General features: G+C 44.1%; 2 protein-coding genes across 3 annotated transcripts in view; one reads left to right on the top strand and one right to left on the bottom strand.

Annotated features, from left to right (window-relative positions):
* The window catches only part of LOC132979178 (AT-rich interactive domain-containing protein 3B-like), a 63,805-nt gene extending 57,180 nt beyond the window's left edge, over window positions 1-6,625 (top strand). For both annotated transcript variants that reach the window (XM_061044762.1, XM_061044770.1), the window contains exons 7-9: window positions 78-350; window positions 1,657-1,749; window positions 2,499-6,625. In XM_061044762.1, the coding sequence (XP_060900745.1) occupies window positions 78-350; window positions 1,657-1,749; window positions 2,499-2,692 (560 nt within the window). In that variant the 3' untranslated portion in view covers window positions 2,693-6,625. The remainder of the gene's footprint in view (window positions 1-77; window positions 351-1,656; window positions 1,750-2,498) is intronic.
* A 749-nt stretch (window positions 6,626-7,374) lies between these two features.
* Window positions 7,375-25,798, bottom strand: LOC132979162 (semaphorin-7A-like). Its single transcript, XM_061044721.1, has 14 exons — window positions 25,638-25,798; window positions 23,055-23,188; window positions 22,716-22,775; window positions 22,540-22,638; window positions 22,117-22,225; window positions 20,798-20,905; window positions 20,335-20,477; window positions 19,676-19,854; window positions 18,122-18,230; window positions 17,544-17,727; window positions 15,623-15,738; window positions 15,350-15,495; window positions 12,633-12,709; window positions 7,375-11,683 (listed from the first exon to the last, which is right to left on the bottom strand). The coding sequence occupies exons 1-14, from the start codon at window positions 25,738-25,740 to the stop codon at window positions 11,361-11,363; spliced, it is 1,890 nt and encodes a 629-aa protein (XP_060900704.1). The 5' UTR covers window positions 25,741-25,798; the 3' UTR covers window positions 7,375-11,360.
* Window positions 25,799-26,260: the final 462 nt, after the last annotated feature.

A 26,260-nucleotide genomic window follows, 5' to 3' on the forward strand; every position in this document is an offset into this window, starting at 1 on the left:
AGTGCTTCCTGCAGCCGAGCACACACACACACGATCAGCTGTTTACCACCAGTAACATTCATCCATCTCTCTTCCAGATGACCTGACCCCCAACATCATGGCAGCCAGACCCTCCATGGCGCTGGCTCTGGGTCATCAGCAGGTAGCTGGTTTGGCCCGAGCCGCCACCCTGGAGCAGCTGAGGGAGAAGCTGGAGACCGGAGGAGGGGAGGGTCCGGAGAGGAAGATGGCCCGCCTGGCCGAGGAGCAGCAGCGTCTGATGCAGCAGGCCTTCCAACACAACCTGCTGGCTATGGCCTCCCAAATGCCCATGAACCTGCGCCTGGGAGCCCCCGCCATCACCACCAGAGGTCAGTGCTGCCGACGCTGTCCGTTATGATGTCTCCCCATTTAAAAAGAGGAACAGCAGCGTGAGGCAAGATGTTCTTTTTAAAGGGTTTTGCTTCATGAACCGGATGAGCCAACATCCTGTCTGCGAGACGTGTTTGTACATCTGAAACATTTTCAGTTAAAGGAACCAAAACATCCTTTACAGCGTTTTAATTCAAAACCAAAAACACAATTTAAAATGTAATAATAAAATAAAGTGTCAGCAACCCTGAGATGGATCAAAACAAATATGAACGATCTAAACAATCGACCCCTCTGCTCTACATCATACATGTAAAATAAACAATCATTAGGGGGGCATCTCAGTCTGTAGGGGCTTGGGTTGGGAACCAGGCGGGTCGCCAGTTCAAGACTCGATGCAGACCAAAGAATGGAAGTCGGTCTGGTGGCTGGAGAGGTGCCCTTTAGCAAGGCACAGAACCCCAACAGCTACTTGGGGTTAAGTGCCCAAGTACACATCAGACATGTGGCTGCAGGAGCTGGGGATCGAACCCCCAACATTCACAGCCACCCCTAGTTGTCCTGTTAGATGTTTCTGATGGACTGTGATGACACAGAAACATCAAAGGAGGCTGAAATCTTTGGATATTAATGAATAACAAGATTGCAGTGGGAATTAAAGAGTTTCTGTAAGTTTTCTTTTTCGCCAGTGGAACTCTAAAATTGAATCTCTAAAGTGAACAGAGTTTCTGCTCTACAGGGTCTCCTCCTCAAATGATGCAGGGGCAGGGTGCTCCTCTTATACAAGTAAAAATATAGATTTGAAATATTTGTAGACATGTTTCTTTTAACTTAAAATACATGCTAATGTAAGCTCAGCTGAGGGCGACGAGATGCTGCTACAGCGGATGTGGCTCAGTGGTAGAGTCGGTCGTTTCTCTCATGTGGAGGGTCGGGGGTTCGATCCCCAGCCTGAAGCAGGACACTTAACCCTAAGTTGTACCCAGTGCAGCATATAAATGTGATGAGTTCATACTGATGGACTCTTTACAGCCTCTGCCATCACGGTGTGAATGTGAAGGTGTGACCTGCGGTGTAAAAGCAGCCGATAAGTACGTTTATGGACTCTGAGGTTTAATCCTGAGAGATGAATGTTGCTGTCAGGAACCGAGAAGCGTTTTCCTCGATACCCGAGCCGAATCATCGGTTGATTTTTAAAAGTCTAGCGTTTGTTTTTAAGCGTATCTTGATGTTTAAACTTGGAGGTTTGATGTTAAAAGTGTCACATGATGAATAATCCTGAATCTCCTCTTTGTGTTGGTGCAGAGGAGAAGCAGCAGGACATGTCTCTGAGCATCTCCACCAACGGGAACGCCAGCATCACCGTCTCCGTGGAGGTCAATGGAACAATCTACTCAGGTTTGTAATGGGGCGGGCCGGGGAGGGGGGGGTGTCTTGTGTGTGTGTGTGTGTGTGTGTCTGGTGCGTCCAGGGCGGGGCAAACAAAACCTTTTCATCATATAACAATCTTTTAGTCGCTTTGTTTAGGAGGTTGTAGTACCTCAGCGTGTTTCCTTATCGTCTGCATAACATGAAGGATCAGGGATGAACCCGGTGTAAGAATCGGTATCGGCCCAGTTCACAGACATCGGCCAATCAGCAACGTGGAGCGCGCATGCTGCATTCAGAGACGAGGTTATTCATTGGGTAGAAGTCCTCATGGTCAAACCTGGAATAAAAAAACCACAGACTACATACTCTAAATATATACACTGTATGCTAACCCGTTAGCACGCCGTTAGCAACATACTGGAATATGGGTCATGTGATTTAACCTCTGGTCCGAGCTCTGTTCGATGAGCTGACATCAAGACAGCGTTAACGGGCAGTTTAGTATGATCGACCAGCGTGCTCTCGTTTCATACTTAAAAACATTCTGGCCGATCTCGTAAACATCTGAATGTGGCGTCATATTTAGAATGAACTGTATGAAAGTCTGCGGTTTGGGGACACCGCCGTGGTCAGTGTGGGAGTCCTCCACGGTCTCCGAGTAAGAGAGGAGGGACGAGCCAATCACAGAGCTCGTTAGAGAAACAGGAACATCGGCTAAGTTGTCATGTGATCTGTATCGTTGTCCTCTGTTAACGACGTCTCCCGTTGTCCTGCAGGAACCCTGTTTGCTCAGAAGTCCGGAGGGGCCCCGGGGCCCGCTGTGTCGGCTGCTGCCGCCTCAGCCCCCCCTGCTGGAACCAGCACTAGCTTTGGCTTCTCTGCAGCCCATGCTCAGAACCTCAGCCCCTCGTCCTCCGCCTCCTCCAAGGGTCCCAGCTCGGCTGAGACGGCCCCCAGCGGGTCCCCCTAACTCAGGCGGGCCCCTTTGTACCTGCTCCTCGGGGGCCTCTCTTCCCACCGGAAGGCCCGGCAAGAAAAAAATCCAGTACAATGAGAAACCGATAAGAAAAACAAACTGTTGCACAACAAATACCTCATCAACCCTGTCGACCTCTTGGCTGTCCAATCATGAACACAGAGCCCGAGAATATTACACGACGACACGTGCCCGAACGCACAGCTATGCATTTATACTCAACACACACACACACACACACACACACACTACACTACAAACACACACAGTCTCACCACACACACACACACACACACACACTTATTGTAATCATTATGAACATGCTAAACACAATCAGCTCAGCCAAAACCCACTGACAGGTGTAGTCACAACTGAACTTGAAAAGTTTTATCTTAGGACATTTTGTTTGTTTGTTTGTTGCCATTTTGTTGTCTTGTTTTTTTTTTTGATTTTGTGTTTTAGAATGATTTTATTTTTTAGTTGTTTTTTTTTTCTCTTTTTACATACCTCAAATCAAGTAACCTGCAGTGGTGTCTTTACCTCAGGAGCTGTCGTATATTTAACCTGAATCGACTTTATTTTTGTATTCTTTTTTGACCGAGTTGCAATCAGGGGAAAGTCGGGTAACTCTCACCAGTGGAACCTCATGTACAGAGCGCCCTCCTCCTCGTACTGATGCTGTGGATCAGCACATCATAAACAAACAGCTGATTTCAGAACCACGACCTCAGCTCTGCGTCCTTGGTGGTGATAGGAGGGTTAACGACCTCCTGACATGGACGACATTTCAAACTCTCCAGCGATGGATGGGATGAAGTTTAACTTATTGCTGGTCCGCACACACATGTAGCGCACAAAGGTGGAGGCGGTGCAGAGACCGGGTGCAGCTCTCAGACCTCATACTGGCCTCTCTGCTTAAGGGGGGGCGTCGCTCTCTTTCTCAGGAAAACAATGAGACAGCTGCACAGAATCACTGTTCACACAAAGGAAGAATGCACGAGTCCACACGACTGTTGAAGAGTACCTCATGCGCCTCTCTGAAGGGAGAGCGACACTACATACCTCATAACGGCTGCAACGCCATCCAGACTCGACCGCCCCCGACCCGCGGGGGAACTCCTCCCTGAACTGGAACTGAACATGAACGTACCGACGCTGCAGCGCTGGCGGTTTTTCTGGGAATGAACAGAACTCTCTCTCTCGCTCGCTCTCTCTCTCTCTCTCTCTCTCGCTCTCTCTCTTGCTCTCTCTCTCCTCCCATATTTACTTGTAGAACGTGTTTTATGCTTGCAATCGTTTTCTTTTTACTTTTTATTTTTGGTTCCTCCAGTTGTTGTCTGAAAAGAGTGATTTATATATATCTGCATTTTTTTCAGGGACGAGGAAAAAGCGAAGTCTCTTCCTCGCTTGACACGTGTAGATTTTGTGGGGATTGTTGACAGGTTTTTTCGAGTCTCAGGAGTCAAAAAAGAGTTAAAACAAACAAACGACCACATCAACCTCAGGTTCGACTGCAGATTGCAGCGAACGCGTCTTCGTTCAACGACAGCGGGCGAAATGATATGCATGTGTACAATCATGTGACCAGTGTTTTTAACACCCACAATCTGCTGGTTCTTGCACAGCTAGAAACCAAAGACTAGCCAGGTCGCTCCTCTCGATTGATCCCTCGTACAATCCTGCCTGAACGCCGCTGTGCTGCACAGCAACGCAGTCCGTTAAGAGACTGCAACAAAAAAAAAAAAAAAAAAAAAAGAAAGCATCTAATGTCATTTAATATAATTTTTTTGAGTTGTTTCCTAAAACAAGTGATATCTTTAGATGAGGTAAATTCCCTTCTTCCAGATTTGAAAGCATGACCGAATCATTGACAAGTTGACGATCAGGACGCCATCAGCACGTCCAGACGGAGACGTTTGGTCGCCCGGATGTGTGGTCTGTCCTGAGCTCTCTCTCTCCAGTTTGAACTGGTTTTTAAATGCAACATACTGGTGTGGCTGCAGGCCTTCTTTCACATCAGGGACAGACGGCTCCCCTAAACTTCTAAAAGACACTTCCTGATAATCCAGACACTCAAACTTCTCCTTTTCCCTTTAAAGTAACTTTTTAGCATTTTGAAACACCACAGAGGTTGAAAAAAAAAATACTTTTCTAGCTTTATGTGTTTTGACTGTGAGGCTTTTTTAACCGTTTAGAGCCCTCGTTACGCCCAGCGCTCTCCTGCCGGGACGCCTTGACGCTTTTATTAGAACCTTATTTTAGCCGTCAAGTTTTTGCAGTGCAGATCACAGTTTAGGGTTAAGTTCTCCAGGTGAACCCTTCACCCCCCCCCCCCCCCCCCCCCGTGTGACACATGACTGTATTTTCTAAAGAACTCTTAGATGCTGCCTTAAAGTAGTTGCTGGTGAGATGTGGCTGGTGCAGGTTTCACTGCTGCACCAGTCCGGATACAAAGTCTTCAAGCTGAACCCTTTCGGAGAGTAATCACGTTTCTCTGGGTCGGCGATTCAATCGGACGTTAGACATCGGTTTGTTTTTTCAAGCTGATTTTTGCTATTTATTTGTTTCTTTGTGTTTCTTCCTGGTGGACCTCGTTCAAAGAAACAACAAGTCCAAACTTTCTGTTTCATCTGCTTAGTCTGAGCAATGACCGTTTGATAGTGTAGCGTCACTGCCTTTGTGTGTGTGTGTGTGTGTGTGTGCGCGTGCGTGTGTGCAGGTCACTCACCTACAGTACCTGAATTACCATGAAAATACTGCAGGTGGCGCTAAACATCCAGTCTAGTGCAGGAGAGGAGCTGAAGGGGGAAACATAAGTTCTCACCTTTTTTCTGTAACTGGGAATGTTCTCGCTCCGGTGTGCTCACTGGGAATAAACCAGTGAACCCACCACCATCCTCTGCTGTTAAAGGAGCGCTCTGCTCGCTCGTTTGTTCAGAGGGAACAAATCGAAAGTGTTACAGGTTGATGAATCACCTTTTTCTTTCTTCAAACCTGCTCCCCTCGCTGACCTCCTCTTTCCAGCCGCCTGACCTGCTGTGTGTATGGTGTGTGTGTGTGTGTGTATTAGAGACCGCCCCTACCTCGTCATACCACAATACCTCAGGGCAGTGGGCTGCAGTCACTGTTGCGATGTTGGATGTTGAAGCTGCATTGAGGGACGAGCACTGAGCGAAGCTGCGGTCACTTTGGCCTGAACGCTTCTTTGGTTCGTGTGTGTGTGTGTGTGTGTGTGTGTGTGTGTGTGTGTGTGTGTGTGTGTGTGTGTGTGTGTGTGTGTGTGTGTGTGTGTGTGTGTGTGTGTGTGTGTGTGTGTGTGTGTGTGTGTGTGTGTGTGTGTGTGTGTGTGTGTGTGTGTGTGTGTGTGTGTGTGTGTGTGTGTGTGTGTGTGTGTGTGTGTGTGTGTGTGTGTGTGTGTGTGTGTGTTTTCTTCGAGTCGTCAGTAACTGCAGGCGAGGTCTCGTCACTCAGGAAGCTGTGAAGCTGGAAGTCTGCAGAACCTTTTGGAGTTAATTCAGTTTGAAAGTAAAGAAACCTGATCTGTGTAAAAACAGGCGCATATGCAAGTGGTTATGGAATACCTCATTTATCAATTTAATGTTGTTGTTTTTGGCTTGTACAATGCTCCGTATATTAATTCAACTGTGGGGTTTGTGCATATTTTTGTACTGTTATTATTATTATGGACATGATAATAATGATATTACTGATATTATAGTTTTCTCTTTGATTAAAGCAAACAAAAAAAAAAATAGGACAAAACACCTGAATGCTTGTAAGAACTGGTTTGTGCTGATTGTATTTAAGAGGAGCACTTTTCCAAAGTGGTTTTCACACATTCAGTTTTTGTTCATATTAGTAATATAAAGATATGGTTCTCAGGGCTTTAAACTTGTATGTCATGATAAAGTTTTACTTTATATCTTATTGCTTGTGTGTGTTTTTATTTGAACGTGTGATTCACAGCGGCTGCAGATGTTTATCTCATCGTGCTTCTGCTTTTGTGCGTTTTCACATCCTTTTCTTTAAATACCCCTCGAGAAGGGTTGTCTCTTCGGGTATCTGTGTCGAAGGTTCTGCAAGTTCACTGACAACAAACGGCAAACAACTTGCCTACAGGATTCTGTCAGCTCGGTTATTCCAGGTGTGTTCATGATTCCCGCTCGCTGTAGGAAGTAAAACGAGTGGAGCATGATGATGAATACTTCATGTGGAGTAACTTCTTCCTGGCTATGTGTCAAACCAATGTGTCATTAAAGCACATCATGTTCAGGAAATATGTTTATACCCGTCAAAACGGCCTATATTAGGTTCTGAACCTAAAATAGAGCTTTCACACTTGCAGAAACCTCCTGAAGTTTATCACGCTGAGCGTCATGTGTGAACACAAACATCTGAATGTTTCTCTCTTCACTCAGAGTTTCTCCTCCAGCCTCCTCGTATTTATTCTGCAGAAAGTCAGAGTGATCTGATGTGAGAACGCAGCAGGATATAATCAGGAGAATTCACCTGGAGCCAGTGGGAGGGGGTGGTGACCTTTATTCCCTGTGAATAAAGGGGGGGGGGGGGGTGTCATGACTGTGACATGAAAGCCTCTGTCTGGTTGTGTAGTGTCGGTGTGTGAGCAGGTCTGCTGATTCTAAACTCATAGACTGTGACATTAACAAGAAACGAAGGAGGAAACAGATTTGCATTTACTGTATATACAAGAGGAACAGAAGTCACAAACAAATTCATACAGAAATAGATTTGGTCATCACAAAGCTGGGATCAGAAATGTTACAGAGCAGTAGAATAAGTAAAACATATCAGTGCATTAATAAACATCTTCACAGCTCAGTGGTTACTACATGAACAGGGTAACAGCTGCGAGAAGTCAGCTGTTACAGACACAACTTTAAATACCAACAAACAAAACATACATAGCAACATCTGCGACACATCTGCATCTGAATCTAACAAAACCAGAGCTGCCATCCAGCAGACGACAGCGAGTAAGGGCTAGTGAGTGTGCAGGTCCTCCAAAAGTCGTCAATCTAACTGAAGGCCTAACGAGTCTTTGGTTTGGATTACAAAGACCCTAACATCATGTAATGTATTCATGAAGCCCATCCAATCAATGAATATAAAATGTATAAAGAGTAACAGAGTCTCCTGTGTCATAGCTGGTTTGGGAATCGTTAATCTGCGGGGCGATGTGAAGGGGAGTTTCATTAGCTCTGTTCAGACTGCCGTTTAATCTGGCTACTCAGAGTCACACTTCAAGGACTTTAAATAGATATGGCTCAGCTTTGCATTTTCAGCATGTCCGCTGCAGCGTTTCTCAACATGTTGCCTTTCACTTTGACTGACAACAGCCTCCATACTCAGAAACGGTCTGTCCCAACTCAAAGCACATGGCGCAATTCTGAGGTAGTTTGCAAGATTGGAAATTACAGCGAGGGACGCCCGTTCACCTCTGTGTGCATAAAACGCATGTCAAAATAAAATATTTACAGATCTGTGAAAAGCACAGGAATTAAACACAATCACTGGTCGAACATCACATGTGACAGGTTCTCTAAAAACTGCTCGATTCATGAGTCACTGGACAATTTCATCAAGTGGATCTGTCTTATTTTTAGTCAGAAATATCTCATTATACCAAATAAAAGCCAAATTTAGCCAAAGTCATGAGACACATTTTAGTTCATTTCATAAAAAGAAAACAAAAAGCCTCAACTTGTTTGTTAGGAGTAAAAAGTGCAGCAAACAAAAAAATGTCTCTTCCTGACACAAGATTTTGATCTCGTGAAGAAACGTAAGAAAGTCTCGTTTGTAATAACTTAAAGTGAGATGTTTTTCTGGACATGTCAGGTGAAGTCGTCTTTAATTCAGTGTAATGAGATATTTTTGTCAGAGAAGACAAATACACTTCATAAGATTTGAAAAAAATCACACAAAAGCATGCATTAAAAAAGAATCACCACCGTGGATGTCAATGAAACTATGTACTATATAAACACATCCCCAGGCCAGCAAGTACCTCTGGCTGCAAGTTACTCCTGCCTGAAGCCAAGGCGCCCGACTCTAGGGGAAGTCACTTAGCCCAGCCACACCAGGCTGACAGACAAATAAGGAAAAAAAAGTCACTACGGTTTGGCTACACCGAGCACCAGTCCGCTGACGGACGTGCATGCAGCTACAAATAATCTGGTAGAACAGAGCAATGTAGAAGTGACAGACCAAGAAGGAGCGATGCAGATCTCACTCGGAGATGCATCATGTAACAACCCCCCGGATGCCACCATGCCTCAGGGTAGCACCCGCGCTCCCGAGCCACAAGTAACCCCAGTGCCCACATACTGTATGCCTGCTGGATAGCATCTACAATCCAATGGGAAAGACAGGCTTTTGACAATGGTTGACCAAAAAGCTCCGGCTTGAAACGGACCAATGATCTGTTCTCCTGTGAGTTCCTGTCCGGTGCACATACTCATATACATATCCGGTACATACATAGTGTACCGGCCATACCGGTAAGCGTCTGTGCTCCTTATTCTCTCTGCATGGAGTAGAGAGACCTGAACCCAATGACTTGTCAGAGAGTCTGAAAGTACCTTGGGGAGAAATGCCAGATTCAGCTGCAGACCACCATCACGAGGACCTCTGCAGGTTCCTGCCAGAGAGAGCCTGAAGATCCCCAACAAGTTGGGCAGTGACCAGTGCCAGCAGGATGGAAGCCTTAAGGGAAAGCCACTTTAAGTCTTCTGAGTCTAGGTGCTAGAAAAAAGGGTCCGTTCCAGAGCCTGTGGCACCAGCTCCAAATCCCAAGGCGGGAGAGAAGGTCTACAATGACGGCCAGTTCGACTTCTGGCCCCCTTGAGGAATTGGGACACAAGGTTGCCAACTTCCTCAGGCAATTGGCATCATCCTATATGGGCTGCCTTGATAGCCACCACCATACCCCTGAGGGTAAAGGGCAACTTCCCCGCAACCAGGAGCTCCTGCAAAAACTGCAGAATCTCCGGGGCAGACCATGTGAGAGGATTTACTTAAAGTTCTCTGCACCATGTCACATAGGCCCTCCATCTTCGTTCATAGTGGGTCCTCGTTGATGGGGCACTAGCCATGCAGTGTTTGGACCATTACGGCATGGCCCATGGCTAAGAGCTCGGTCCTCTCAGGAGACATGCCCAGATCCTCAGTCCCTTGGGAAAGGGATGGAACAGAGTTACCTGTACCTGCGACATCAAATCCTGCCACACTGGAAGTTCCCACAGAGTCCGGTCCAGCAGTGACGAGATGTCAGCAGACCATGTCATGTGAGGCCAATAAGGGGCCACCAGGACAAGGCTCATCTCCTCCATTTGCATCTCTGCATGAGGGGTTGAAGGAGCATGAAGTGGGAAAAGTATAAAGTAGGGCCCTTGGCGTCCACTCCCAGGGGAGGGCTGTCTTTCCCATAGCGAGAAGAGCAGGGGACGGTGGGAGGAGCAACCTCCTGCTTATCCCTTCCAAATACACTGCAGCGGGTCTCTAAAGCCCGTTGTGGCAAAATGAAAGCAATCAATGAATGAGGAAGGGTTTTCTCTAGCCAAAGTGGCGTGGTTCTCATGTCGATCCTCAATGGGCATCTGCATACCATAACCCCCACACGTAAGGCAGTGACTTGCCATCTCGCCAAATCTCGAGGGAGGTCGCATTCCCTGCGACTGAGGACGAGGAAGTGCCTGCTGGCTAGAGCGGCTGCCAGCCGTTAGCTGACTAGCCTCTTTTCTCTAATCGAGATTGTGTTATCTTGTGTTAACACGTTGTACCACCACCTCCCTGCTTCAGGTTTGGACAGACACTTTTAACGTACATATGGAACATGTAACGGATTGGAGAGACAGTCTCGATAGGATAAAGAACAAGTCTTACATGTTGTCGCTCGGTGACTGGACGTGATGCAGCCTGAATCAGGGACGAGCTGTGCATTAAGTCAGCATAAAAATAGCATAATAATTCAGATCGCCATCAAAATATAGATCGTTAAACGTAAATTCAGCAGTTTGTTGGAGGAGGATGCAGAAATATTCAAACAGGAACATTTGAGGTTCAAAGGCCATTTCATCATATCTATAATATTCAGTCATTTCTATTTAAAGGTGCTGGATTATAACGGAATGTAAATATTAAAAATATATTGATTTTCTAGATCAGTGAAGCAACTTGTTAGCAAGACATCTGTCCTCATTATTAAACTATGACACAAAAATATCAAGATTTCAAAAAACATAAAATTAGAAAAATGCAAAAATAAATCACTATTTGTACTTGTGGTGAGAAATGAAATAAATAGGTGGTTGCTGGTGGCAAAGTGGTTAGTGCGCGTGCAACATGTATGGAGGTCTTAATCCTCCAAGCGGGCAGGTTCAAATCCGACCTGTGGTTCCTTTCCTGTATCTACCTATCAACTGTCCTATCTTTCCAATAAAGACACAAAAAGCCCTAAAATAAATCTTTAAAAAAGAAAAGAAATGAAATATATAAAAATAAAGAATCTGTTGTTTAATCCTCCTGTTTGAGCCTTAGCTCCTATAGGGCGATACGGACGGCACTGTGGGACACGACCCTCTGTCCGACTGGGCGGCAGAACAGCCTAATGTTTATATTTAATATTATCTTCATTGTATCTATACTATTTATTCAGGACTAACAGGACAGCCATCAGACAAACACACAGCAGTAGTCTTGGAGAGTGGCCTGCGGCCCTGTTCTGCAGTTTTAGCTGATACTCGACCACCACCTTCTTGTATCCCTTCTCCTCTGACTCACATGTGTAAGTTCCCTCCTGCTCTGGACTCATGCTGTGGATCAGAAGAAGACACTGCTGCTCCTTGAAGCTGCAGGACTTGGAGCCCTTAGGGTGGAGCCAGGTGTACTCTGCATGGAGTGACGACACCGGGCACTGCAGGAAGTACTTGGACTTGTAGGGAACATCCTGGACTGCATCTGACTCGCCTACATATTAAGACAGCAAGAAAAGAACACAAGAGGTTTGTTTATTTTGCTTTATTTAGTTAACCTGTATTTAACAGGCTGCTTCCTTATTCCAAATAGAACATGACAAGCATCTTTCCAAGGTACCTGTATCTTCCTTCAGCACACAATGACTAAAGCTCGATGTGCATGAGATGGAGGACAGTTTCTCTAAAGCTGTTTATAGTATGCACATACTGAAATCTTCAGGACAGCCTGCCCCTGAAGTTTTCCAGAGTGGTTCATAACAAGTTCCCTTGTTTATTAGTTCATGCATTTGAGGAGTCAGTGAATAACCTTTTAGATAATAAGAGGCTTTGCAGACTGCTTGTAATGAAACAGCTGGATGATCAGGTGAATTAATAATTAGAGCGGGGGATTAAATAGTCTTTGAAGGTAGGTCAAACACAGAACAGGGTATTGGTACAGGGTACCATAGATCAAATATAGAGTTTCTGGTGGTGACATTTTGGTTCTGCTTGCTAAATGTTACTCTGTGCTCATGAGGATCTTTGTTAATAATAAAGAGAGAGATCTAGGCCTGCTGTTTTGTAAAGGTTCTTGAGATACCAAATAAGAACATATGGACAGAGAGATAAACATGGAGCCCTGCAATACTCCTGACTGAGATATGCAAATAATGCAGTGACACCAGTTTGTAAAGTGAACTGAGAGAGAGCGTGCACAAAAAATTACACTAAAAGAGCTTCAGCAGAAACACCCGGAGCAGGTTTCTGTCTGTTCAACATGAATTTGGTTCTGCTTGCTAAATGTTACTCTGTGCTCATGAGGATCTTTGTTAATAATAAAGAGAGAGATCTAGGCCTGCTGTTTTGTAAAGGTTCTTGAGATAACATTTGAATTTCTCAGTACAAATAAAGATTGATTGATTGATTAACCTGTGAATGTTAATTTGTAAATAAAGTCTTACCCAGTACAGGATCTTGAAGCTTCGAATAAGTCGGACAGATGGCATGCTTCCCTTGGGCCACATCCTGCAGCGAGTCCCTGAGAGAGGAGAAGAGACCTGATTTAGAAAAGGCTCCAAGTTACATTAAAGACAGAGGAAGAGTTTGCTCAGAGGAGTTCTACAAACGGGCAAGTTCAACTTCTCCATTAATTGAAGAAATTGCATACGGTATTGTTTTGAGACTCCCTGTGGGGAATTTTTCAGACTGAAACTAATCAATGCCTTTTTAATGAGCTACAGTATCAGAGCAGCTCTTCAGACCTACATTGTGATTTTTAACTCCTGTAAACGCTGCCACACGATAAGTGAAGCTGACAACAGATTTCCTTTAAAACATTTTCCACAGCAGATATTCACAATGAGTGATATGTTGACCATCAAAAGAAAGCAGGTTCATATAATCACTACCTAAGCCTTTCATACAGCCATGCCTTGCACAAGGACACTCGACATGTGTGCTGCAGGATCTGTGAATGCACCACCAACCTCTGGGACTGACTCATCTTATATACATACAGTGCTACTGCTCTCTGTAAAGGTGTATCCCCTAGTTTGTCTACTTTTGAGTTTTGGGGCTTTCATTGGATGTTGAAGGTGGATCCCCAGATGATGGCTCATTTGTTAGAGTCAGAAGGTCGGGGGTTCGATCCCCAGCTCCTGAAGCCACATGTCCGATGTGTCCTCAGGTAAGACACTTAACCCCAAGTTTCTCCCGCTGCTTGGTCGACAGTGTGTGAATGTGTATGAATGGATGAGTTAATACTGATGGACTCTTTACTCAGCAGCCTCTACCATCAGTGTGTGAATGTGTATGAATGGATGAGTTAATACTGATGGACTCTTTACTCAGCAGCCTCTACCATCAGTGTGTGAATGTGTATGAATGGATGAGTTAATACTGATGGACTCTTTACTCAGCAGCCTCTACCATCAGTGTGTGAATGTGTATATGTGAGCTGCAGTGTAAAATCTCTTTGAGGAGTCAGAAGACTAGAAAAGTGATTTTCCAATTTACTTAAAGGGGCTCTGACGGTTAGAATATCACTCATAGTAGGATCACAATCACCCCTTTCCGTTGCCCCTCTTAGTCATACTCTCCTCGTGGTGGATGGCCGGGGCGGGCGGGGGGAAAAGGTAGTATGAATAATATCACTTTCCTCACCTCCCCCATCGAGCTGCCAACAGTAAAGCAGGCTTTGACATATTTTTTCTGTTTGAGTTTGAAATAATCAGAGTGATCAAAGTCATCGACCTCAAACTGTGTGTGTGCTGGATGCTTCAGTGACTCATTGTTGGTTTTGGAGTGGAAATAAAGAAGGCATGCAAAAGTTTTACTGCACACCACCTCCACCACTTCCTGCTCTACATGACTCACAACTCACAACTCTGCAGATGTCAATCACAATATTTATTTATCAGAGAAACTTCTGGCTTTTATCATCAGAGTTGATCGGACAGAGGTTTCTAAACTCCTGTTTCCTGATTGATAAAAGTTTCTTCTCACTGAAGATATCGATGACATGTTTGACACATTCTGAGACCATGAAAGATGTGTTTCATTTCAGGAAGGAACTTCAGAAATCCAAACCCTGCCTGTTGCTGCTCAACAACAATAACATCACACAGCGAGTAGCCAAGCCTCATGACATCCACATGCTCTAATAAAACTATGTGCTTTTACTTTAGAATCAAACAAACCAGTTGTTCTGCAAACTGTGGCGCGTGACGAGAAGTCATGAGAGGGATCTTTGTTTTAGGGAGAGTCCTCTTTAAACAGGTTTTAGAAGGCATGCTGTGTTCACAAGAGACCAGAAATAAAATGAAATGTGCAGAAAATTAAATGACTCTTTATCAGCTCTGTCAGGACGTATAGACTCTGTAGTCAGAGGCTCTGTTCAGACCGCCGTTTCAAGCCGCAAATAGTGACTTCCTGTGACATTTCCCCTTCAATCTGAATCTCATGGGGGGACGAAGTGACCCCCCCCCCCCCCCGTTCCGTCTTCAGAGGTAGTAACAGAGGTGAGATGGTTTCAGCAGCGGAGAACAGCTCTGTGTGTGTGTGTGTGTGTGTGTGTGCGTGTGTGTGCATGTCTGACTGTGTGTGTATGTGGAGCTCCTGCTGTGCTGTGTTTCTGCAACGCAATGTGACCTCACAGACTGGGACGCCAAAATGTACGCCGTAGGAGTTAATATATGTGTACAAAGACGTGATGGCGGGCTGAGATTAGTTACTGAGCTTTTGCCAAAAAAAAAAGGCAGAGCCAGCGGGTGGGGGGGGGGGGGTGGGGGGGGGGGTGTTTCTTCACACTGGAAATGAAGAAACAATAGGAAGGTGCAGTGTGCGGTGACTCAGCTGATGAATCGATGGCGGTAACGGTAATGCTGAGACACATTGAACGCACCTTGGGTGTTAAGCAATGAGGAGTGTTACAAAATGAAGCCAGAGCTGAAGGGGGTAAAAAATGCAATTCCTCGAGTGTCCACTTGAGGCTGACTCTTAAAACCGTTCAGCTCCCAATTTAAACTGTCTCTTTTTTTACAGCCTGGTGTTGTTTCTATAACTCATCTGCACGATGCTGAGAGTTTTTTTACATTTGTATAATTAGGTAAGTGGCTGATTTGATGAAGCCATTTGCCGGTTACTTCTGAGTGAATGAAAGCAATGTGTGATCTCTTACAGTGTCACGGGGACGCAGCGGTTCAGTGCCCAGCCGCAGTTTGGGTCTCTAGCTAACACGCAGTCCTCACAGCGGTCTCCATACTGGGCACAGTTTGTCACGTCCACCTGGACCAGTTCACTTCTGGAGGCTGCATACAGCTTCATCTGCAAGGAGAGAGGACAGAGCATTTCTTATAGTACAGCACTTAGTCACCAACACTCCTCACTCCTCCACTCCTCACTCCTCCAGGTGTCTCTGTGGAAATGTGAGTAGGCAGATGTTGTTACTCACAGAGTTCTGGTTTAGGATCATGTTGAGGATGCTGGTGCCGTGTTTAAATGTCTCATACTCTGCAATGACAAACGTCTGATTCTGACTCTGCGTCACTTTATGAATGGCTCCATTATCTGTATGAAGAGAGAATCATTATTTAGTCTGAGCACACTCCACTCCCACTCTCAGATTCACGTTTCTTCATCTCTGATGACTCGTCCAGAAGATCGTATCATACTCTAGATTATCTTCTTCAGAACTCACAGTAACCTTAAAGATGAAGAACATCTTTCTCCTCATTATTCAGGCTGCAGGACTCTGAGTCGTCACTGATAATAAAAATCATGATGATCTGGAACGGATTGGTTCGGCCATTTTGGATCACACACGACTGCGCTTACATGGACTTGAGTGAACCGGTTTTAATCTGAAAGTTTTTTTTAACCCTTTAAGGATGATGTGGACATGCACGAGTGGAGAGGAGCGCGCCGAGCATTTGGAGGTACATAGACTTGCCAAAGGGCACCTCAGCAGGGCTCAGGAAGTGACCTGGCACTTCTTCAGCTCCCAAAACCAAATTTCCAGACTTGGTCCACACCGGGACTTCAACCGACAACCCTCTGTGGTTCCCAACCCAAGTCCCTACAGACCGAACTACTGCGGCCTCCAATAAGTTGGTTTCCTCATAGCAACGCCCCCGCTCTGTCTCCATGTTTATGTCTATTTCACTTTAAGGAAAACAAATACAGGAAACCATGAGTATGGGAGTGGACGCAGCCTAACCCAAAACACTGTCAGGGGCGGGATGGCGCTCTAATCACACTGTTTACTGTGTGTGTGTGTGTGTGTGTGTGTGTGTGTGTGTGGGTGGGGGAAGGTCTACAACCGAAAATCCTAAAAACATTGAAGATGGCTCAGGAAGAACAGCATGACCAAGACCGCTACATGCTCACTTTGTGAGTGTCAAAGGTTGCTTTATTGTGTCCCTGAATGCATCATTATCATGTTTTACTTTGTGAGTCTCATGAGCAACAGTTTGTCCACTGCTGGCCAAAGTCCAGAGAGTGTGTTGACACATCGAGTTCAGATGTCATGTGGTGAAATATAAAACACGTGACCTGACATCACAGGATAAACGAGGCGTTTCTGTGTTTGGGAAAACTAAAATAAACCAAAACCAAAAACCAAAAAAGCAAAGTCACGTCTCTGGTCTTTGGTCATCAGCCATGCTGCCGAGCTCAAAGCTTTGAAAAGGCCAAACCAAGCTTCATCTCCGGCTCCAGATTAAAAATGAAGAATCTGTTCATGTAGGACCGGACATTAGGTAGGAGTAGTAGTCTGAGTTGTATTGACCAATCAGGAACGAGCTTTCGGGTATACAGTAAAAAAAAAAAAAAAAACGTAGAAGAAGCAGGTGAAGGACATTATTCCCATTATTCTGACAATGATTCATTTATCTATAGAAACAGACGTCATCATGCAAGTCCAGCTAACAACCAATCAGAGATAAGAGCATGTCCAACATGAGCTTCAAATCTGTTCGACGATGTGTCGCAAATCCCGTCAGCGTTCAGATTTCCTGACTTCCTGAAATGCATCAGAAGCGATCGATCTGACCTCCATTCAACAAAAGTTTTAAAAGTCGTTTTCTCCTCCTCTTGAGGACGGACCTGACGAAGCTTTCATTCTTCATCACAATGTTATTATAACATCTTGGCTGTAGGTCGTTTAACGCTAACCTCGAGGTCAGCCTGCGTTCCCAGAGGCAGACGTCATCATCAGACAATAATATATGAAGATCTACAGACCTATGTGACTTCCTGTAAACTATTTAAAGGAACCAACCTGTTCATGTTTCCACTCTGACGTGTTCACACAGGTTTATACTTCACTGTTCTCACTGATCACTTCCCTGATTGGTATCTACTGTATCACTTACGCAGAGACAGAAACAGGACTGGGTGGCGTTGGTTCCTCTTGTCCACGGAGATGTGAGTGTACCTGTGGCGATCGAAGATGAGTGGGCGCGAGCTGTCGGCAGGTTTCACCCATTCCTCCATCTCCGAGTTCTCCTCGATCGTCTTCAGGACGTCTAAACTGATCGCGGTGCTGTCGGGGGCGCACTGAGGAGAAACACAGACGTTTGAGCTCTGATGGAACAAACACCACATGACTTCAAATAACACGTGAACTTTATCATTCATGAGGCAGAGCAATAACATAGAACACCTTGTTCTGGCTTCTGGCCTTACAATAAACTACAAATACACCAGCTGGTACCAGGAGATACGTTTCAAATAATTCACTACACATGAAATAAAACAGCAGCTTTGGTTTGAACATCACTTCAGAGAACATGCATCTCTGAGTCTATATGCACGCCGGCTGTGGGCGGCAGATAAACAAAGTCCCCGCGTTCCTCACATTTCTTCTCATGAGGAGTGGAGGGAGGTGAGGTCACTGTGACCTTCGTCCACTCTCCAGTCCAATCTGTTCATCCTTTTTTTTTTCATGTACCTCTCTGGGCCTGTTGACTTGGCTGCCCGCGCTGCCGCCTTTAAATGGAGAGTTGGTAAAGATGTTGTGAAAGTCCTTCACCCTGTAGACACACACAGCGCTCATCCCCCTGCAGAGAGAGAGACACAGAGGTCAGCTCGTTTTTTACTGACTCATCTGCAACAACAAGGAAGTGCTGGGAGGTCAGAGCAGATCTTAGACGTGCTGGTTTAAAAAAAACACAGCTGAGCAGACGGGGTCTAAAGTAAGGTTTAAAGAAAAACAGAAGAGGAAGCAGAAACAAGGTGAGAGAAGTAATTGAGTTCTGTCTGTTCTTCTTTTGTCCTCAAAGCACAACCGAGATAAATAACCGCTGAGTCATCAGTCAGCAGTTAAACGAGGGTTTGTGGCCACTAAAAGGCTGACTGTGCATTTTACACATAAATATAGCAGAAAGTATATCCTCTGAAAATAACTCTGTGAGTCATGACTGTCTACAATGGGTGTAACACCCGAGTCCCACTGTCTGTGATGTTTTCAGAGTTTTCAGAGTCCCATCTTCAGTTTGTTTACATCGCCAGGACGGCCGGCTGACTCCTCCCCTTGTTTATAAAAGTTGTTTAATTGAGGGACTAGAGAAAAGAAGAATAACATACTGTACTCACTGCTTAACTGTGTTTCTAGATCACGCTCATTTCAAGTAAATTTACATGCAGTGTGAAGATACAAGCATAATAAAGATCACTAGCATTAGCATGCTAACACAACAATGCAGCGTGAGTTGTTTTGGTTTCATGCTGGTGCTCAAGGGCGACATCTGCTGGATAAAAAAATCACATATAAAGCCTTTAACTGAATGTCCTGTATTTTTTTTTTAGATCACGCTCATTTCAGGTAAATTTACATGCAGTGTGAAGCTACGAGCTAACTAAAGAGCGCTAGCATTAGCATGCTAACACAACAATGTGTTAGCATTGCGAGTTGTTTTGGTTTCATGCTGGTGCTCAAGGGCGACATCAAAAAGTCTAATTTTTAAACTTCCTTTAATGTGGTTAAATGTGACTCTGCTGTTTTATACAAAGACAAAAACAACAGCGTTGGCTTAAATCACTGTGACGCACTTTTAATGTCCTGATGCTAAAAGAAGCTAAAGCAGAAACACGAGTGAATCCTGAGAAATAAATAAAGATGAGAGTATCTTCACTGACTCAGAGTTCAGTCCAACAGTTTGCTCACGCTGTCTGGAGCTGGCGACGCACGAGACGATTTTCAGATCTTAACCGATTTTAAAAAAGTGGAGACAAACATGGAGGACGATGGACGCTGACAAAGTTACATAGTGCTGAAAACAAGGCGAGCGGGGCGCTCTGTGGACATGAGAGAGACGCCATGTTGGAGGTTATTGTTCTATTAGATCGACTTTGAGACGCCTGAAGGGGGAGGAGTTACAGGTTGTTGCTTTGACAGCCAGTAAGAGGGTTATTATGTATTTGGGTTCCGATCCACTTCAGGACTCTGCTGTGGAGTGATGTGTGATCCCTCTCAGTATCCAACATGGAGGATATGAAGTCTTACCATTCGTTCTGGAAGAGTGCATAAACCCTGGAGTCCTGCCAGCGCTCTGCGTGCACAGCAGCCACATGGACCAGCTCGGAGAAGTGCTGCTTGCTGTCTGGATCTCCGCAGTAGAGCCTGGCGTTCATCTGTGACGTCCAGATATACTGCATGTGTTTCTTGGGACCGCCCCTGTCTGACTAAAGCAAGCCACAGCCACACTGTCAATCACTCCTGCACAATGACTGAGCACAGGTTACATATAGTGGAGTCCTTGTTTACAGCGGGTGTACTGTGTGCATTAATGGATGCTACTACAAAATGTTCATGCATCTCATTAAGACGTGGACGTGGAGTTGGTCTGCTTCCTGTTGGACAGGCAGGTGACAAACACCGGCCGTTAGCTTGAGCTAGCGTGTGTTAGCTTGCAGTGTAGCTACAAGCAGTAAACGTAAACACTACATCCTGCAGAGAGGGAGAGCTTCTAGGGTACAAAATTCTGGGAATTTTCAAAGGTGGAAACTTTCCATGGGAATTTACAGGAATTTATGGGAATAAACCGTGAATTTACAAAATTGAAGATTGGCCCTTAACAGGTCACTTTAAGTCAAATTCCTTGTATGTGTAAATGTACTTAACATTTGCAATAAACCCAGATTCTGATTCTGATAAATCCTTACCATGCAAACCTGTGAGACGAAGGGGAGCCACATCCCGCTGTACAGGTCTGAGTCTCTGTTTTTCTCCTTGTAAAAGGCAAAAACTTTATCCTGTGAAGGGTCTTCTGCCTGTCTGCTGATCACCAGACCCACATAGTGCTGCTCTGTGACACAGAGGAGACAGAAGTCAGTCACATGAGACCTTTTGAGCAAACTCCACAGACAGATAATTCAGCAGTAATACGACTTTGCAGCAGCTTTCACACTGAGGGAGACGTTCAAAGATCTTAACGACAAAGTGAAGAAACATGAGAATAAAACACAACAGGTTCTGCAAGATAGCGATGAAGAATCCAAACTCCAGAACAGGAATAAGAACAGCTAACTAGAAACTTTTCATGGGTCACAAAGTTTGCATCACTTACATACTTCGATAAAGGAAGACCATAAAGTTCTTAAAACCCATTTATCGCCATGCAAATACCTTTATTATGGTTCGCTGGTCCAACGCGGTTTGTCCCAAACTTGTGGATGCCAACATTCTCCTGAGATCCAGAGTAGGTTGTGTAAAGGTCGGCGTTTGTTTCTGATTCTGCAAACAAAACAACCACAGATGACCACTTCTAAAAGGTTTCTTTCCTTTGAGCAGAAATGCGGATCATATTTCAGTGATAGCATTAAAAAAAGCTGCTTACTGATAAACTGACAAAGAGTGTCTGTGCAGGCCGTGAAGAGAGGCTAAAGGTTCAGGGAGGAAGCAGCGGAGCAGCGCCATCACGAGCAATGGTAGAAAGAAGAAGAAATCATTAGAGAGTGTTGAACCGAACCAAGAGGGTTAGTAGAGCTTAAAGAGACAGAATCTTTCTCCTTCAAAATAAAATACAGACTTCTCCTTCAAAATAAAACACAGACTTCTCCTTCTGGGCCTCCATACATGTGTGGTGGTGACTGTGTCTGCAGAGTCCTCTGATTGGATTTTACTGTTCTGCTTTGTTCTGGTTGACTCTGGATGTTTCTGGGGGTGGAGCTGGTGTGTTTACTCCAGCCAATGACAGTGCAGCAGGTGAGTTTAGGAGTGGATACATTTCAGTGATTGGACAAGATTCAGACAGGCAGGTGACAGGGAGGTGACAAACACCGGCGGTTAGCTTGAGCTAGCGTGCGTAAACATACACACTATGTCCTTCATAGAGTGAGAGCTTCTGGGTTACAAAATTCTGGGAATTTTCAAAGGTGGAAACTTTCCATGGGAATTTACGGGAATTTACGGGAATAAACGGGAATAAACCAGGAATTTACAAAAATTGAAGATTGGCCCTTAAAAGGTAACTTAAATATAGTTGAGGAAAATATATTTTAGCATAATCTTGACTGAAACAACCAGATTTCATGCAGGTACACTTGAATATCTATTTCCTCAATCACGTGCACATAGCACACTGCTTACTGCAGGGCTATTGAGGCCACGCCCCCTGCATGCAAATTTTTTATATTATGATTGGATATGATACAGTGCAATTAAATTACCCTCAATTTCCAGTTAATAACCATAATTCCCATGGAAAGGTTCTGGAAATTTACCAGAAATTTTCCACCCCTTTTCAGCCCTATCGGTGAGCCCAGGAGGAGGGGCCCAGTTTGAATGTTTACAAACATTTCTACTGACTCTATGTTTAAAAGAGCGTAAAAGTTCAGAAAACATGTTTCCTGAATGAAGAAAGGAAAAGTACCACTGACGACAAACCAGCTTATCAGGAAGCAAAGAAACACATGCAGGAAATAAAGTAATCTGTCAAAACTCACCCACAAAAACTGACGGTTCACCTTCCTTCATGATAAATTTTCTGATAATTCCTTGTATGCTCCTCATTTTTTCAGAGGCATCGCACTTGGGAGATGGATCTGATAGAATCTACGAGAACACAAAGGAGACCTCTAAGAATCACCGCTGCACAAAGGAGAAGTGACGGCTCAGTGTAAACGATGGACGATAAGAAAAGAGACGTTAAGATGGAGTCGAGCACCAAAATACTCCAAGAAGATAAAACATACAGAGCATCAAATATGAGAAATATAAAATATAGAACGGGTTAACAACCGGGCCTCACAGAATCACAGTCCAAGGACTTTAACTGTTTTTAAGTCATCTACATGAGCGTGCACAGATACATTACATATGAAATCTCAGTCTCCAGTCAGTGTGTTTTACAGTCTGCAGCGTCCTACCACGTCACAGCACAAAGTCTCCCTGCCGTTGGTCCCACACACATACGCCTGGTCGCCCTCTTCCCTCTTTTGCACCGCCGTGATGTTAAAGTCACAATCCTAGAACACAAGAGAGACTTCCATCAGATCTGACCGACACACCAAATGTTCTGCTGCCGTGTTGTTTTGATGCTCACTGTGGTCGACGTTCCACCGACGATGCAATCTTTCCACAACAAGGTTCTTTGCACAGGAGCCTGTGAGGGACAAAAAGCAGGAGAATCACTTTCTCACATGGACAGGATCTCTATCTATCTGTGTGTGTGTGTGTCGGTTGTTGATGAAATTACACTACAGGTATTTGACTGGTTGAGATCCTACAGCATGCACATCCCAATCGTTGAATACTGAATATATCTACACAGGCAAAAGGATGCTCAGGGGTTGTATATATATGTGGAGGTGTGTCTCCTCTTGTTCATGTCTAGTGGAGGGCGAGGGGCCCCAAACGTCACATGAGGTCACGTGTTGTTTACCTGTAGAGGCTTTTTAAAGTTGATTGAAATCAGGTGCTTTGGTCCGACAGCTGTGACGGTGTCTGGTTCTCCTCCTGGAAGAATCTGTACAGATGTTTGTTCTCCAGGTAAAAGTTTCCACTCCATGGAGGGGTCTGCAAGTAGAAGAAAAACAGACTCATACAAAGCTGGATGTGTGATCGAAAAGGTGCACCAGCTTTGGTTTTTTAAATACCGTCCACAGTTAGCTTAGCTTAGCTTTGGATGTGCCGCTGTTTAAGGAAATCAATTGATTAAGACTTTTCCGTCTTAATTCATCGTCTTTAGGTGCCTTTTAATAAAATGTATTCTGATGATTATCTGGCAGTATAAAGTCGGCTACAGGGAGTCAGAATCTAAAACCTGCTGAGTCAGTGTGAAAATAATACACACACACACGATACGACCTTATTCAGCACTTTAAGAACCACACACACAACAAAGGTGTCACTGATTATTTTACAGTTTTGAACCAAACGTTTGGACACAGTTACAGGAAGTAACGTCCAAATTTCTCAGAAGTCTGAACACAAACTGAGAAAAAGAGTTCAAAGACTCCACAAACGTCTTTTCAGAATAAAACTCAGCATTTAACCGTCCTGTTGTGTTCGTTTGTCAGCGATAATGTTCCTGGGTCAGTTTGACCTGGTGCACGTTTACTCATCAAAAAGAGGTCAGGAACCAAAAGATCCTAAAAAAAAATCGTTTGTACCTCGTTACTAAAATCATTACTAACAATTGTAGTGGAAAAATGCGTCATTTAGCAATTAGAAACTGTTTCTCTGTATGGCCTTGGTCTGTATCTCCAACAGGAACACTCCTCAGGATCTGAGTACAGCATGATCCTAGATCAGTGCCCTCCGGACAAAGGAGTTTCTGTTGGTGTTCCTCCGTACCAGGTGCCTTATAGAAAGAAGTTTGCATAGATAAATCACCAGGCAAACTAGCAGAAGGCGTAGTCACTAGGGCAAGCTGAAACCAATGACAATGTATATGCATATGTATATGTATATGCAAAATACCTACACCCTGTGAAAGTATAAATATGCTCTGCAACCGGGACTACTGTAAATATGATCAACTGTTAAAGCTGGGATATGTTTCTAATGAAAGAGAGAATATCTGATGTATGGAGGCTGTAGTCCTCCAAGCGGACGGCCCAGGTTCGAATCTTCTCTCTCTCTCTCTGTCTCTCTTTCTCTATGATTTCTGACTCTATCCACTGTCCTCTCTCTCCATAAAAGGCACAAAAAGCCCAAAAATAAAATCTTAAAAAAACGATTTTGTGTTTTCTTTACTGAATATTTCAAACTGAAATCATCGCTTGAAATGAAAACAACAAATTTTAGTAGTAATGTAGAAATTAACTTCTCTAAAACAGTAGAAAATCAATATCTTGCATTTCAAACAGTTTTTTAGCAGTGTTTAAATTTGATTAACAAAGGAAGAGAGACGAGTGTTGTGTTCAGAGTCATTAAAGGAAAGAGGACTCTAATCAAAATGTTAACAGAGTTAAACTGGATACCTCACTCCCTTCATTTCACCAAACTCCAGAGAAACACCTTGTAGGAAGATAAATGTTTTAACCCCTGTGATGAATTTCTTAAAGTTAATATTGGGGGGGAAATTATTTTTCATGATTTTGACATTTAGACTTTAGAACATCTGATCTGTGATTGTGAATACAGAAGATCTTTGTAGGATCATTTTAAAATTTGATTTCTGAAAAAGATTAACAGTCATCAAAGTTATTTACTCACTCATTATTGAACAATTCAAACAGAAATATAGATTATATTTTATATTTCTGTAGAAGTCAAACCACGTGATTGGGATAAAATATGTTGGGAGGGAGTAAGGGGGGGGGGGTTTGCAAATACATCCATACAAATCAACCATGTTTTTTTTTTTAATGTTAAGACAAATTAATGCCAGCAGAAGAATTTCCATACTGAAAAAAAACGTACAAACATTTTTCCTGAATTTTTAAATGTCAATTTGACCCGCAACATAACAGGAGGGTTAAAATCACATTTTCTCTTCTCTAAACCAAAACAACACAAAAATATTACTGTAGATGCTCATTCCTAACCGGGGGACCAGTAGGGGGGCTCTAAGATTAAAAAAAAGGGGGTTCGGGAACCTCTGTTACAGAGAATCAAATCAACACTGACGTGTCTCAGTAAAAACAAAAAGGTGTAACATCTTTATAATAATCATCAATTCTGCTTTGTTCTTCAATTAGGAGTCATCTAGTGAGTCTAATATGTGTCGCTATAGAGACACGCTGCCCTGTGATTGGCTCAAAGTGTTTTTAATTTTAATTTACAAGAATAAAAGGTGAACTTCGGTCTACTTCAGGAGTGACCTCTGTCAGAGTTATCGATCAGGAGGGATTCAGAAGAGAGTGAAAAGTGAGACAACCGACCCTGGTCTCCCTTAAAGTCGCAGCTTCATAACACTGTCTCTCGTTTGACCGAAACGCGTCCTGTCACCTCTAAAGGAAGCATCCACACAAATGATTTGCAGATGTAGAAGAATAAGAAGAACTTAAGTATGTCCTACCTGTGTTTGAGAATCTCATCCTCGGTGCATGCGCGGACATCGCCTCATTGAAACCAAAGAGACGAGAAATCAGTAAGAAGACGAATAAAGACGGTGGAGACATGTTTCAGTCTCTCTGTGTGTCTGTCTGTGAGTGTTTGAGGTGTAAGTGTGTCTGTGAGTGTTTGAGGAGACAGAAGAGAGGAGAGAGGGCGGCTCTTCATGGAAATACACTTTTGACCAATGTCAGCCTGTCAGAGCATAGTTCCCATAGCAACTCTCCCTTCTTCGATGTTTATTGGTTTAGGCTATTAAAGATGTTTCTCATCTCTTCATTACGACGGAGGATTAGGGCCACGTTAAAAACGTTTTTTTATTTTTTTATTTCGAGAATAATCTCGTAAATTAACGAGTAGAACTCTTAAAGCCTTTTCCTCTGCAGACAACTTCCTCCATTTCAGTGTGGCTCTTTCTTCAGTTTCTTGCAGTATCTTTTCAGGGTGCTGATATTTTAAAGACAATGTGACGATGATGATGTGCCAAAAGCATGTTGTTAACCTTTCCTGCTTCGCGTTCCAACCGTGGTCAGGGCGCACAGGGGAGACTTATTTATCTGCTCCAGGGCCGAAGTTGTAGTCCTCAAC

Source organism: Labrus mixtus, chromosome 1, assembly GCF_963584025.1.
Source record: "Labrus mixtus chromosome 1, fLabMix1.1, whole genome shotgun sequence".
Classification (NCBI taxonomy): Eukaryota; Metazoa; Chordata; class Actinopteri; order Labriformes; family Labridae; genus Labrus; species Labrus mixtus.